This window comes from Anneissia japonica, unplaced genomic scaffold (assembly GCF_011630105.1).
Source record: "Anneissia japonica isolate Jap-2015-1 unplaced genomic scaffold, ASM1163010v1 scaffold10466_len380309_cov135, whole genome shotgun sequence".
Taxonomy (NCBI): domain Eukaryota; kingdom Metazoa; phylum Echinodermata; class Crinoidea; order Comatulida; family Comatulidae; genus Anneissia; species Anneissia japonica.
Genome location: NW_022715455.1, coordinates 306,112 through 320,464, shown reverse-complemented (window position 1 = coordinate 320,464; position 14,353 = coordinate 306,112). Strand labels below are relative to the sequence as shown.

At 33.8% G+C, this 14,353-nt stretch overlaps 2 protein-coding genes across 2 annotated transcripts in view; both read left to right on the top strand.

Annotated features, from left to right (window-relative positions):
- Window positions 1-6,340: 6,340 nt before the first annotated feature.
- LOC117109232 (tripartite motif-containing protein 2-like) overlaps window positions 6,341-14,353 on the top strand; it is a 9,819-nt gene continuing 1,806 nt past the window's right edge. Inside the window, exons 1-4 of the mRNA XM_033251490.1 lie at window positions 6,341-6,412; window positions 11,447-12,681; window positions 12,769-12,956; window positions 13,071-13,573. Coding sequence (XP_033107381.1) covers window positions 11,456-12,681; window positions 12,769-12,956; window positions 13,071-13,573 — 1,917 coding nt within the window. The 5' untranslated portion in view covers window positions 6,341-6,412; window positions 11,447-11,455. The remainder of the gene's footprint in view (window positions 6,413-11,446; window positions 12,682-12,768; window positions 12,957-13,070; window positions 13,574-14,353) is intronic.
- On the top strand, window positions 12,696-14,165 carry LOC117109234 (RING finger protein nhl-1-like). Its single transcript, XM_033251492.1, has one exon. It carries the CDS (start codon window positions 12,878-12,880, stop codon window positions 13,616-13,618), a length of 741 nt encoding a protein of 246 aa, XP_033107383.1. The 5' UTR covers window positions 12,696-12,877; the 3' UTR covers window positions 13,619-14,165.

Genomic DNA, 14,353 nt, shown 5'->3' with positions numbered 1-14,353 from the left:
GGGGTATTGTGATATCTGTTCATTATATCTTCCTTTTTATTCTTGTCTTTATTTTTCTCTTCTCTTTTCCTTTCTCTTTCTTTCCCCTTCTTTCTCTTTCCCTCCCTCTCCCCTCTTTCTTTTCTCTTCTTACCCAGCCAGCCCGGTACGACGGCTTGGTCAGCCCGGTAAAAACCGTCAGTGGGGGGGGGGGAAGTCTGCCCTGCCCGCCTGTTATGCCACTGTTTCAATAAGATGAATGGGAATATGAATCATGCAGATCTGGAATCAAATCTAGGTGGTGGGGTCAACATTCCTCCCCAGGGAAAATTTCGATTTCTAGATGGCGGGAAATGAGCTTCCCCGACTTCTGAGGTGTCTTTTAATTAGTTTTTTGTTCTTCAAAATTCAAGGTTTTCCCATCTTGAAAACGGTCTGGTAATTTTTTCCCATTGTTATTACAGTAAATAGGGCTTGTGTGTATACATACATAAAAAAAAAAAAAAAAATGAGTAGTTGCATACGAATTTTCCATGAATCGGTGAATCCCAAAAAAGAAAGGGGGTCCGAGGGTTCTTCCCCAGGAAAATTTTGATTCCTAGAAGGCGGGAAATGAGCTTTCCCGACTTCTGAGGTGTCTTTTAAATTAAAGTCATTAAAAAATACTTCAGAAATCGGGAAATCTCATTGTTCACCATTTAGAAATCAACATTTTCCCGGGAAGAACTCAAACATCCCTTTCCCTGGGTTCACTGATTCATTATAATAATTTTCAAGGGGGGAACACCTTGAATTTTAAAAAACTTAAAAGTAATTAAGTTCTTCAAAATTCAAGGTTTTCCACTCTTGAAAACTTTCAGATAATTTTTTCCCATTGTTATTACAGTAAATAGGCCTTATGTGTGTATACATACATAAAAAAAAAATTGAGTAAGTTGCATACGTAGTTTTTCCATGAATCGTTAAATCCCAAAAAGAAAGGTGGGGGGTGGGAAGGTCCTGTGGTTCTTCCCCGGGAAAATTTTGATTCCTAGATGGCGGGAAATGAGCTTTCCCCGACTTTTGTGGTGTCTTTTAATGACTTTTAAATTCTTCAAGGTTCCTCCCCCCACCCCTTGAAAATGATTCAATTAATCAATGAACTCCAAAGATAAAGGGTCCGGGTTCCCCGGAAAAATTTCGATTTCTAGATGGCAGGAGATGAGCTTACCTGACTTCTGAAATGTCTTTTAATGACTTTTAAAGTTCTTCAAAATTCAAGGTTTTCCCCTCTTTAAAAAGGTCAGGTATATTTTTCTCATTTTTTATTTTATGTGTGTATACATACATAAACAAATGAGTAGTTGTATGCGTAAATTTTTTTCCATGAATCGATAAATCCCAAAAAGAAAGGGTGGTCCGGGGGTTCTTCCCCGGGAAAATTTTAATTCCTAGATGGCGGGAATTGAGCTTTCCCGACATTTGAAGTGTGTTTTAATGAATTTTATGTTCTTCAAAATTCTGATTTTCTAATAGCAAAAAAAAAAAAAAAAATCAGCTCACGGGTCCTGAGTATGTTTGGTTATATCATATTAGATTCTTTCATTTTACACTGTCATAACACCTCAAGGTAAAGACTGATTTTGAGCATGTTAGCATGTGATCCATATATGTATGAAGAGTTTAGATGCAAAAACAAATAATATTAATAATAAGTAAGTAAGTATTAAGTATTTTTAATAAAGCCGCCTTCTTAAAATCAACAAATTAAAAAAATGCAGGCTCTAAATTGATGTATATGTAGGATTATATTGTTAAAATTTAAAAAATGTAAACTTTCATTAAGAAAGATAATTTGGTAATATTGATTTTTTTTGCATCAGCAAGAACAGAAATGTACATTTTGATAGATCCCTGCTCAGCAGAGATGGCGTATCCCCATACTGCGGTTTGGGTGCTGGCTTGGATTTCCTTTTTTTTTCAGTTACATCTGCTCACTTGTTCTGCGCATAGAGACGCTCATATTTTGCGCAATATAAATGAATAACCTTTAATATTTATTATTCCAATTTAATTTACTATTCTAAATTAAATACAAACTCATTTTGAGACAAAACTCAAATTGTCTATATTTCATTTTTATGTCTGTGTGTTTTTCAAACAATGTTAAAGAAACATTTACAAATCATAAATCATTAATTTTAGATTACTGCATTACTATAATATGTAAGGATATTTCAACAAGAAACCTTATTATATGTATTTTTTAATTAATAAATAAAAAATATTGATTAATTTTAGTTCTGGTGGTCAATAGGTATACTATTGTAATGTTTCTTTGGCTTCTCAATTGCACTGTCTTCTAAGTATTGCTATGTCCTTCTTTTTAAAGTTTGGACTTTGAAATGTCTCCAAAACATATACTGGGGGCGGGGGTCGAATGCATACTGTAACTCGTATGGAAATGGAAAAAAATGACAATAATCGTTTTATTATGTACTCTTTTGGGTTTTGTACTCTATTGAACATGATAAAAACGGAACAAATAGATTGTAAATCCTGGCATATAATACAATTGGCAATAAAGTCAACAATAAACTTCAATTCTGTTTTACATTCAAATTTTCAAAACTGAAACAGACTCTTACTTTACTTGGCTGACAGTTCTCATGAACCCTTGATCTTGGTTTTCTTTTCTCTTCATAGTTCTTTCCATCAGTGCACTTTAAAATATTTCTGTATCAGCTGAAAGAGAATAAATTTTTATATTTTAATTTACATGTTTTTGATTGATAAAGTTCTTTTTTTGAAATGTAATTAATGCTGTTGATTATGGTCTTTATAGTGATGTTTCTAGAAGAGTGTGATTGTGTCCTGTTTATGAGTATTTGAGGCTAGTTATGGTTGGGCTTATAATTAATTAGGCTGAAGGCCTTGCTAGTCTCTTCTATTTGAGGCTAGGCCCAACGTAATATTTGGAGGTAGGTACAGTATATATTGATATCCAAATATCTTACTAATAAATCAACATCTAATAAAATATCTCATAAAATAATAGTAATCGATAATTATATTGAATATATATGTTTAGTAAAACAGCTTTTATGTGTTAATTTGGTAACAAATGTTGTTGTTCAATCTTATGTTAATTTTACACATATTCTTTTGTTTGCAGGTTTTTGGTGGTTGCACACAATCCAGGTCATTGTCAGTTTAGAATTTGATGGTGTTGCATGTTTTCGTTTAGATAAATGGAGATAAGGTCAGAGCCTACAAGCTATCACATAATTACGAGGACCTTCTCCACCAACCCAGGGAGCAGAGGACCCTGCGGAAAATACCTCAAATACCAACAGAGGGTGCATGTTATCGGATGACATCGGCCGATGACGAAATGATCTGAGATTAGGTCATTTACCTGATGAAGATACTATTTCGAAACCGGTTTAAATACTGTAGTGTTTAAACAAGTTTAAAAATTAAAATGCATTTATTTAAATTTAATACTGAAAAGCATTGTGGATAAAGCATCTATTTAAAAAATTGAAAAGCATATTGTAGATAAAGCATTATTTTATTTAAAGAGTTTAATACTGAGGAGCACGATATGTATAAACCATTTAAAGCAGATTTAATTTCTGTGAGGCATGTTCTTCATTTAGCCACTTTTTTGAAACATTTTTAAATATTGAGAAAATATTAAAAAGTTTTAAATATTTTTTTGTTAAAACAGATTAAAATACTGTGAAGGTTATTGTGAATAACTTTTTTTTTACATATTTGAATACTGTGAAGCATATTGTGGTTAACAATAAATATTATTATGTAAAGTTTATTATTATGTTGTTTTGTAGCATTGTAAACAAAATTTTTGAAATCCATTATAAGCCACCAAATCATACATTTCTACCAACTTTTAATACTAAAACTAAAAATCAGTACACCCTTATATGTACTGAAGTATCTATTAGTATTTACATGAATTGCATACTCACAGCATTTTACTTTCTATTAGAAACTGCTAGTTTTAGTGAGAATAGTCTATAACTTTTAGAGCTGTATTATTATTTTAAATATTTTCTGTCATTGTCTTTAGGCCATTTCTTGATGAAATATATCCCATTGTAATAAAAATGATTTTAATATTATTCTTTACTTCTCAGTCTTTTTGGTCATGAAATTTAATTAAGCCAAAAAAATGTTTTGTTGGTCAGGATTTTTATTTATTTATACAAAGTTATTTTTATTTTATCCAACTTTCTATAAAGTGTAGCTCTTACCGCAAAGCCAACATCAAAGAGGCCTAACTTGAACAAGACCTACAAAATAAAAATTAGCAAAATAATTATGTGAGCTTTGATATATAGAATGTGCTCTCAATATAATATATTGATTATATTGTGCAAACTTTTAATTATTTATTTTTATTGGCTTTTTATTTATTTATCTTTATTTATTTTTATTTATTATTTATTTTTTTCACATCTTATTAAAATTGGTCCTCATTTAATGTCTAGTTAAAATTGTCCTATTCCCATTAAAAATATAAATCCTATGGATATAAATAATACAATCTTTGACTCCATGCCTTCAGATGAATCTGCATGTCCCAATGCCAGCACCTGCACATTTACTCAATTCTGAGGTTTAGTGCAGTATATGAACAGAACAGAAAGAAAAATGTAGATATTACAATTGATATTTAAGAGAAAACTTTTTTATATACAAAAGTAGAACACTTAGGAGGGATCCCAAGTCACCAGAAATCGGGAAGGCTTCTCGCACTCCAACAAGCAAGCATTAATCTCAAGGAAGATTAAAAACTGGCCCAGCCCCCCTAAATATTTTAAAGTTGTAAAAAAATGAAGAAAAAAAGAAAATTACAGTCAAATTCAAATCTGAGAGTGCCATCTCTGGCAGTCATCATGAGGTGCCATCATAAATTTCCTTGAGTCTGCCCCAACCATAGTAAGAGTGAGTTGGTATGAACCCATCATTTAGTTCCTCCCGGGGCACCTCCATTTTTAATACCTGGATCTGCCACCTAGTACTTCCTGGTATTTATGAAACTATCCATACATAAATTGGTGTATCTGACAGAGTGATAAACGTGATAAAATCCTTGGATGCAAATCATGGCTTGATCAGGGCTACCAAAAATAAAATCTGTGTTGACCTAAAATACAGTTTTATTTTTTGGCAATTTTTTTTTTTACTGAGGAGTAGTCCAATTATTAGTAAGATGTTTGATTTAGCCAAAGCTTTAAAAAAATTAAATAGGTATCACAACTATGAATTTTCATTTTATGATTATTTCGTGATTAAAAATTTATTTCAGCTCTAACCGTGATTGTCAAATATCATTTTTTTTATTTGTTTAAGTATAAAAGAAAATATACAAACAGCGGCAAAATGCTGAAATGAATGTATTTAGTTGGGCAACACAAATACATTAGTATGAAAGTTTTTTAGAGATCTGCAAGGATTTTTTTTTAATTTCTGGAATTTCCTCATTTAAAATATGTCTGAACATGAAAATAATTTACTATTAGCAAAGGGTAGATGTGCCAGTACAGTATAATTGTATATATCATCAACCATAGTGCCTACCAACACCAGATACAAAATGAAGAAGTAAGGTAAATCACATGTATTTGACTGTTTAGGCCATTTAAGTCTTTTATAAACTGAAGATATATGAAAAAAAAACACACATTACAGTCAAACAACTGATGTACTTTAAGGCAGCAGAACCTGTAATTCAGTCTCGCTGTGCTGAATTATGTATAGGTGTGGTCCATGACTAAGACAACACAAGTAGAGAGGTGCTGCTAATTCATATCATTCCAAAATGAAAGCGGCTGAAATGAACCATAGCATCGGAGTAACCTCCTATACAAAAAAAGCATTATGCACACAGACAATGTATCTGGATTTAAGTCAATATCCAAGTAGACTTGGTTTTACCAACTGAACCCTGGACAAGAAGCATCTCAAACTAGTGCCGAAGCTGCAGTTTAGCAGTTTATGAAATGGACATTTGCTATTATAAAAAGTGTTTTTTAAATTTGTATGTAATTAATATAATATATACTTCCTGTTTAACATCACTCAGCAGTGCAAGGCACTTACATGGAGTTAGTCAACCATGACATTTGATTATGAATACACCTATTGAAAATAAGTGAACTGCATACTGCATGGACAATATCCTAGCAACAAACAATGTTATTATAATATTTGGGAGCATTGTAATGTAAACACTGCGAATATAACATATTGTAACACATAACAAAGTTTACAATGTTATTTAGTCAGCAGGTATTGCATTTTAAATATCATATGCATTTATAGTTATACAAACAAAAATCGGTCATATCAACAGAATATCAAGAAAGCAGAGGAATATCAGTTTAGATCAGCTATAGCTCAAAAACACTCAACCTAGCATTTGGTAAGCAGTCAAAAAGCTTTGTAGATTTTCTGCCAATTATTCTATTCATTTATTAGTCTGATATAGCTGGTTGCAGCAGTTACAATTCTTAACTAGATTTGAACTCGTCACTGAGGACGAGTTTGGTGATTTGACCCTCAGGAAGCACGAGCGGTGTGGGTTGAAATGTTTTTAAATTCTCAAAATGGCCTAAAATATGCTCTAGTTTTTTAAAAAGTGTAATATTAAACATTTGAAAAGAATTACACGTGCATACGCAGACGTGTTGACGGCTGTGCACATGTTAATGGCACAAAAAGTTTACTCATGGCCTGGGATTTATCAATCTCATCTTAGCAAATGTCTTAAGACAAAAAAGTTAAGGTGTCCCTAATAAATATCTCTGAAGCTGATTTATTACCCAATCTTAGCAAAATCTTGGCTTAAAAATTGTCTTAGATGGTGCCCACATACAATTTTCTAATTTTAAGAAATTTGTAAGCTACTGTAGCAATACTGATAAATTTGACTTAGGCAAAAAAATGTTCTTAAGACGAATTTAAGCTGAATTCTAGTTTGATAAATGTGGCCCCTGTTTATAAATACAGTGTCAGGAACCCAAAACTTGTAACAAAATGTAATTCCCAGCTTCCGTACGTGCAGTGCGCGTGGAAATAAGCATACGGTGCGTAAGTTATGGAAAGTTTTGGGATGCTGAAAATGACCTCAAACGTGATTTAAATTATCTGAAAAGTGTTATTGAGAATTCCCAAATCTTACCGTACACGCACGTCACACATGCTCGTGGACAGTAATGGCACAAGAAATTGACCTTCTATCAGTCTGATAGCGTCGAAATACAGTCTGCCGCCCTCTATCTGAAAAGTGATATTGAGAATTTCCTAATTCTACCGTACACGCATGTCATGACATGCTCGTGGACGGTAATGGCAAGAGAAATTAATCCTTGTCAAGAGTAATTTAAAAACACCTGTTGGTTGGTAATGCCACACAAATTTTCTATTCACAATGTGCTATATATCAATCTTATAGCGTCGAAATACAGTCTGCCGCCCTCTGTTGTATATTTTTTACATCTTTTAAGAAAGAGAGATAAAAGGGCTCTGAAAATTCATTCTTTTTGACCATGATCACGTCATCAAAATGAAAAATAAAGGGACACTTCCGAAAGAGAATTGTCTCAGCTATAACATACTCATAGGTGGTAGACGATCGATCAAGGATAAGCAAGATGTGCTCAAATGCGTATTTTCAAAAATGACGTCATAGCTAAAATTTACTTTCTTTGAATTCAGATGGCAATATGATGACGTCATAATGTCAGCCATTATGATCTATAAAATCATATATACAACTTATGTGCTTTCAGAATATGTAATAAAAATTGGGGGTCAATTTTCATCCTAAGGAGCTATAACTGATTAAAAATAAGCCTGATTTTATCATATTTTCCCTGTATATCGGCACAAATCCGCACAAAGACACCTATGTTTGATGCGCACATACGACATTGCTATTGGCCATAAGGTGACCGAAAAGAATGGAAATTTGTAAAAACAATATCAGGAACTCAAACTATGTGAAAAAACGTAATGTCTAGCTTCCGTACGTGGTGCGCACGTAAAAATGCGCGCGCATAGTGGAAAATTTTGAAATGCTATGTATGCTTTGTTGAAAAAATATAATTTTTTTGGCGTAGCATACAGTTTTATCGATTCTTATATGAAAGTTAAAGATGATGCTATTTTTTTAATAGAATGTCATTAGTCGGCCTACTACTGCTGCTACCCCTGTGCCACCAACATTATCGTTTTATGTAGTTGGGATGGGGTTTGGGATGGGTAGACATATGCAAATATTTATTGATATACTATTAATCACTTAGAATTGGTCTGTCTGACCTGGATTAGCACGCTTTAAAAAAAAAAAAAAATGTGTGTGGTCAGTTTGGTAAAAATTTTAGAACCATTATTGCATTACAATACAGTACTTACTATTGTACTAAAAACAAGAAATATTTTCTATAAAAACACCCCGCCGCATCTTTAAATCAATGATTGGTTTGTATTTACAAACTTTAATAAAATGACGCAAGGATTTTCCCGACGGGTTGCCGAGGTCCCCGACAGGGGGAAGGGGGAGCGATGCCACGACGAGGGGTCAGATTTCCCGACGAAAGCAAAGTAGGCGTGGTCGAGCTTCGAATAAAAGGTTGAGAAAGTGGTCCATGGGGTGAAGCCCCCGAAAAAATAGACAACTTAGGGGTTTCAAATGCTTATTTAATCGATTTTAGAGTCTACTAATATGTATAATACGTATCATATACCCCACCTCCCGACGAATTGTGCCTTTTCTCCCCGATAGGTAGGCCAGCCCTTCCTGGCGGGGGCCCTGACCCCCCCGGCCCCGGCCCCCTGTTGGTGCCACCCCTGAAATGACATTGCTTATTATTAAGAATGTGGAAAGTATAACCTACTTTCGTTAACTGTTATGCTAGAAGTAAGATAAACATATATTCTGTTTCTTTGTTTATGTTAGAACTAAAATAAATAACAGCTACCTTAACAGTTGACAAATGTCCTTCTATTAGTCTTATCTGTTACTACCCAGAGGTGACCGAACTAGGGGATGCTATGGAGAGTAATGTGTGACCGGAAATGGTCTGCAGTCAGTTGGTTGTTACCATTTGCCAGTGATGTTGGAGTATATACTGTAGTACAGGAAGATGGAACTACAGTATTATGTAGACCTAAAATGCATGAATAAAGCTCGGAGTTGTCAGGTAGTGAAATGATTATTGTACATTTTAAGTGCTCCCTAAATTCATAAGTGTAAGCTAAATTACGGTGATTAATTTAATTAGCAAAGATATGGAGACAATTATTTCGAAGTTCCCTCTTTCCAAGAGGGGATGCAAATGCTTTGTGAAAATAAGTACACCGCGGTACTCATTTTCACAAAGAAATACACACAACTGGTTAGCTAACAATATGCCAATGTTACAAGAACACCTGGGAAGAAAGGTGCAATCACGTTGTTGCCTAGCAAACGTCTGTACTGTATGGGGGGGGGGGGCAGCTACTGATGTACTGTGTAGCGGGGGACGATGAGGCATAATAATAAGACTATAGGCCTAAGCCCAGGCCTAACTTGACAGTGCAATAATATTTGATAGAAATTTCGAAAGAAATATATTAAAATAAGAAAAAAAAAAACAAATACTGGTAACTAAGAATAATTCAGTTGTAGATGTACCTTGTTTAAGTATTATACAATGCTAACAATGCGGCTCTTGTAGCCCTAGCTAGGGCAAAGCATCCATGTGCAAAGCAGTAGTGTTTGTTTATCCATGAAAAAAGCACGCCGGGAAAGTTTGCCTTACCAGAAAAAGGTGACGTAATCTAGCTTATGACGTATGCATGCCAACTATATTGTGTGTGTGACGTCACCAAAAATGAATATTTTTTATTATAACCAAAATATTAATAACTACAAGGTAACTACTGGAAGACACCTGTACTTATAAGTTGCTAATTGTTGAAAATATTACAAGAAAAATAGAAAATTAAGAAACTTTTTCATTTATTCAGGCAAAAAATTGTAAAATGTATACCTATTAAATTGATGTTTTAATTAAAATTAGCAGGCCCGTAGGTGGGGGTGGGGGATGCACCCCCAAATTCCAAAAGGTCCACTTTTTAAAATATATTATTGCACAAAATCATTCCTAATTATCACAAAATGCTATAGCATGCATTGCATTATATATTTTCCAGCACATCCAGCCGTTTATTTTAAATATGATATGAAATTTGTTGGAAATTTATCGTCTCCGGTGACTGCAGATTGATCTATAATATGAACAATGTTATCTGTAGGCCTGCCGATGTACGGGACATAATAACGTTACTTCTTCAGGCCCCAAAAAACCAAAAATTAATGAAAATTTTAATAAAATATTCACAAATTATGTGTTTGAGAAATCCATTATATAAGACTCTCAAAATGCTACTTTGTCGGAGCCTCCTGGGGCTTTTCTCAAAAACCCCCTCCAGGTCTCTGCCCCTGGACCACCAAATCTCAGAAAGTCCACTTTTAAAACCTATTATTTCATTAAAATCTTTCCTAATTATCGCGAAATGCTATAGGCATTATATTTTTTTTGCCCGCTCTTTTAACCGTTGATTTTTAAAATGTGCTACAAAATCTGTTGGAAATTATCAGCTCCAGTGATTGCAGATTGATCAATGTCATTCTGTAGACCTACAGATGTAAAGGACATAAAAAGTTGCAAATTCACAGTGGCGGATTAGGGGTTTGGGGGGGGGGGCAGAGCTCCCCACAATTAAATTTTGTTTGAGAGTGCCATTTCCGGCCATCTAGAGGTGCCATAATCATAAATTTTCTTACCTCAGCCCCAACCAATGTGAAAGTTCTTCCCGGCCCAGGACCCCACCCTTTATTTCTCCTGCTTTATGCACCTTAACAATACCCAAATGAATGAAAATTTATATAGAATGTTACAAATTATAGGTTTCTGAAATCCATTATAAGGCCCATAAAATCCTAAATTGTCGGAGCTTCCGGGGGTTTCGCCACCCCCCCCACAGAGATTCCTAGGAAGTCGCCCATCCTAAGGTCCGCTTCGGTCGCAAAAATGCACCTCCCTATCGAAAATCCTGCCTACGGGCCTGATTAGTAACACAAAAAGGTGTCTTCAGAAAACCAAACCATTTTCTGTGTAATATTTTTTTTTAAGAGTACTGTATGGGAGTGCTGTTTCTCTGAGCATCTACAGCTGTCAAATTTGACTACAATTTAGGTTGAACCACATCATAAAGACAAAATTAGTAATAAAGTAAATTTTAATATACGAGCATGTCATTTCTGGGTATCTATAGCCTGCATTCTTTATATTATATATAATGTTACCCTTTGCCTTCCCTGTGTTATATTTTAAAGTACATTTGCCTTCTTTGTGTTATGTTTTACGATAAATACATTTCATTCTCTATGTTATATTGTTCATTTCAGATATTTCACATGGCTACTGCAGGTAATGCAAAGCAATTTCTTGAGCATTTGGATGAGAAAGTGTTAGAATGTCCACTCTGCTACGAAAGGCTTAAGGATCCTAAAACACTTCCCTGCCTCCACACTTACTGCTTATCATGTCTCACTAAATGGGTCAACGAGAAAGGTAGGCTACAATGTCCAAACTGTCTCCAATTCTATGATATTCCCAATGGTGGACTGAAAAAACTGCCTCCAAACACATTCATCAATAATCTACTGGAATGTATTGAGCAATTTGAGAATGCAGACAAGATGAAATGCTATTGTGGCAAACACACTGCAGACTTCTACTGTCAGGATTGCATGCAGTATATATGTAGTGAATGTAAACACACTCATGAAACTTTACCTGCACTGCTACAACACAAATTACATACAATAGAAGATATTCAGTCGATGACAATAACACAGTTGTCTGCATTACGTCCCCCGCTCTGTCCTGCTCACAAAAAAGAACTGGAATTTTACTGTAACATTTGTAAAGTTCCTGTTTGTATGCACTGTACTGTCACTGATCATAAAGAGTTGGGTAGTAAGCATGAACTTAATCATATATCTGAAGCATTCAAGTTATTCAAACAAACATCTACAAAGTTGAAAAATGATGTTGAAGCCTATAAAAACAAGATTCAGGAGGCTCTTACTAAAGTTCAGCATAAAATTATTAAACTTGAACAGTGTAGAGAAACATGCAGAAAGGATATCAACAACTTTGTTGAAGACATGATTCAAATGATAACAGAAAAAGGTGAGGAACTTAACAGGAATTTAGATGAGGTGTACACAAAGAAGAAAACAATTACAGATACACAAACAGATGAACTCAACACTATTCTGCTGAATGTTGAAACAAAATGGGACTTTATTGCTCAATTACTAAAAAGCAATGAAGCAACAGCTTTGCAGTCAAGTCATAACACAATTGCAGGTCTACAAGAAACAATCCAGCAATTACCAGGAACAGAACCAAAGGATAATGGAGAAATGTATGTTAACCTCAACAAAGAATACAATGCAAAGGCACTCAGACAGAAAGCATTAGGTTTCATTACTGAGAAATGTTTAGAAATGGTAAATGTGCCCACAATATTACCCCAAGAACAAGAATTTGAGTGTGAAATAATTCAACACAGTACTACTAAAATAGATAGTAATTCACTAAAAGCTATGTTGACATCTCCTGGGGAGGAAACACAATTATAAACATTGAAATAGGATGAAGGAAAGCATGTAGTGAGGTTAAAGTTCAGAAGTACTGGTGTTTGGAAACTTGATGTCAGTTTTGGTGATGAACCTATTAGAGGATCTCCTTTGATAATCACTGTACTCGAAAAGCCAGGTCTGGTGAAAACAATAGAAACACAAGGAAATAAGGCATGTGATGTAGTGATGGCTGAAGATGGTTGTCTGTTAGTGTCAGCTTTGAGCAATGAAATTCACAGGTATAAACAATCAGGAGAATATGCCAGTAAGATAACACTACCATCAAATGTGAAGGTTGATTCATTGTACAAAATGAAAAAGAATGATTTGATAGTATTTATTGATTATGGAAATAAATGCATAACATTATGCAAATCAGATGGTGATGTGGTCAAATCAATTGGTAAGGGAGTGTTAAAGAATCCCTATGGTATTGCTGTAGATGAGAAATTAAATGTAGTGTATGCTGCAGACCGTAATGAAGACTGTGTGTTCATGTTTAACATGGATAATGATCAGATGATCAGAAGCATTGCGTCAAGAGGTTACAGTGAAGGTGAATTGTGGGCACCATGGGATGTTACTATTACTAATGAAGGACATCTCATTATAGCAGACTGTTGTAATAACAGATTACAATTATTTGACAATGATGGCAAGTTCATCAAGGTTCTTGTAGGTGGAGGTGATCAGGATGGTAAGGTGCAGTGTCCATATGCAGTGTTAATAGATAAGGATAATAACATGCTTTTAACAAGTGAGACCAAACTACAGTTATTCAACAGTGATGGACATTTCATTAAAAGAATTGATCAAAAAGAAGATGGATTAAATGGTCCTTTTGGATTATCAATAGTTTCTTATAATCCAAGAAGAGTTGCTGTAGCAAATTGTAGTGGTAGGAACATTAAAATATTTAATTACTGAAATCATATATAACATACTTTTACTCATCAAACCATTCTATTTTAGCTGATGTACATAATGAATCAATTCCATTAAATAGCAAAAAAAAAATGCATTTTTAAACAAAATTTAGAATTCCATATTAAATTTATTGAAAGCAAATAAAATGCCCTTGCTGGGTACATGATTAATGAAAAGTAAATTATTTGTTAAGTTTGATTTCATCATACAGTATTAGTTTCTTTCATTTGACAGAGCTAAAGGACAGATTTTGACCATGTTAGCATATGATTCATGTATACGTCTATTTTGATTTAGTACATTAATGTTTAATTAATATAGTGATCATTTGAAAATTCAATCCATTGTATTGGTATATTACCAAATAAATGTTAATTCATTAAAAGAAATATTATTATTAAAGGTTGTATTACACTGCATGTATACTTTAATTGAAGGTGGCCTACTTAATTATGATGTTATTAAGCCCTATAAAAATATTATGTCTTTTAGTTTTTACCCTATTTAGTCTGGAAAATGTTATGAGGGAGGCTTTTTTTTATTTATTATTTTGCTTAAACGAAATATCACCATCTGGTTGATTGCTGGTGCACTGATATTCAAAGTAAAACATAATTGACATAATACAAACAACATATATAGTGACTTTAATATAAAAAAAATGAAAAAAATAATAATAAACAAATCCATTCAAAAAAAAAAAAAAGAAAAAAAAAGAAAAAAAAAAGTGAAGGG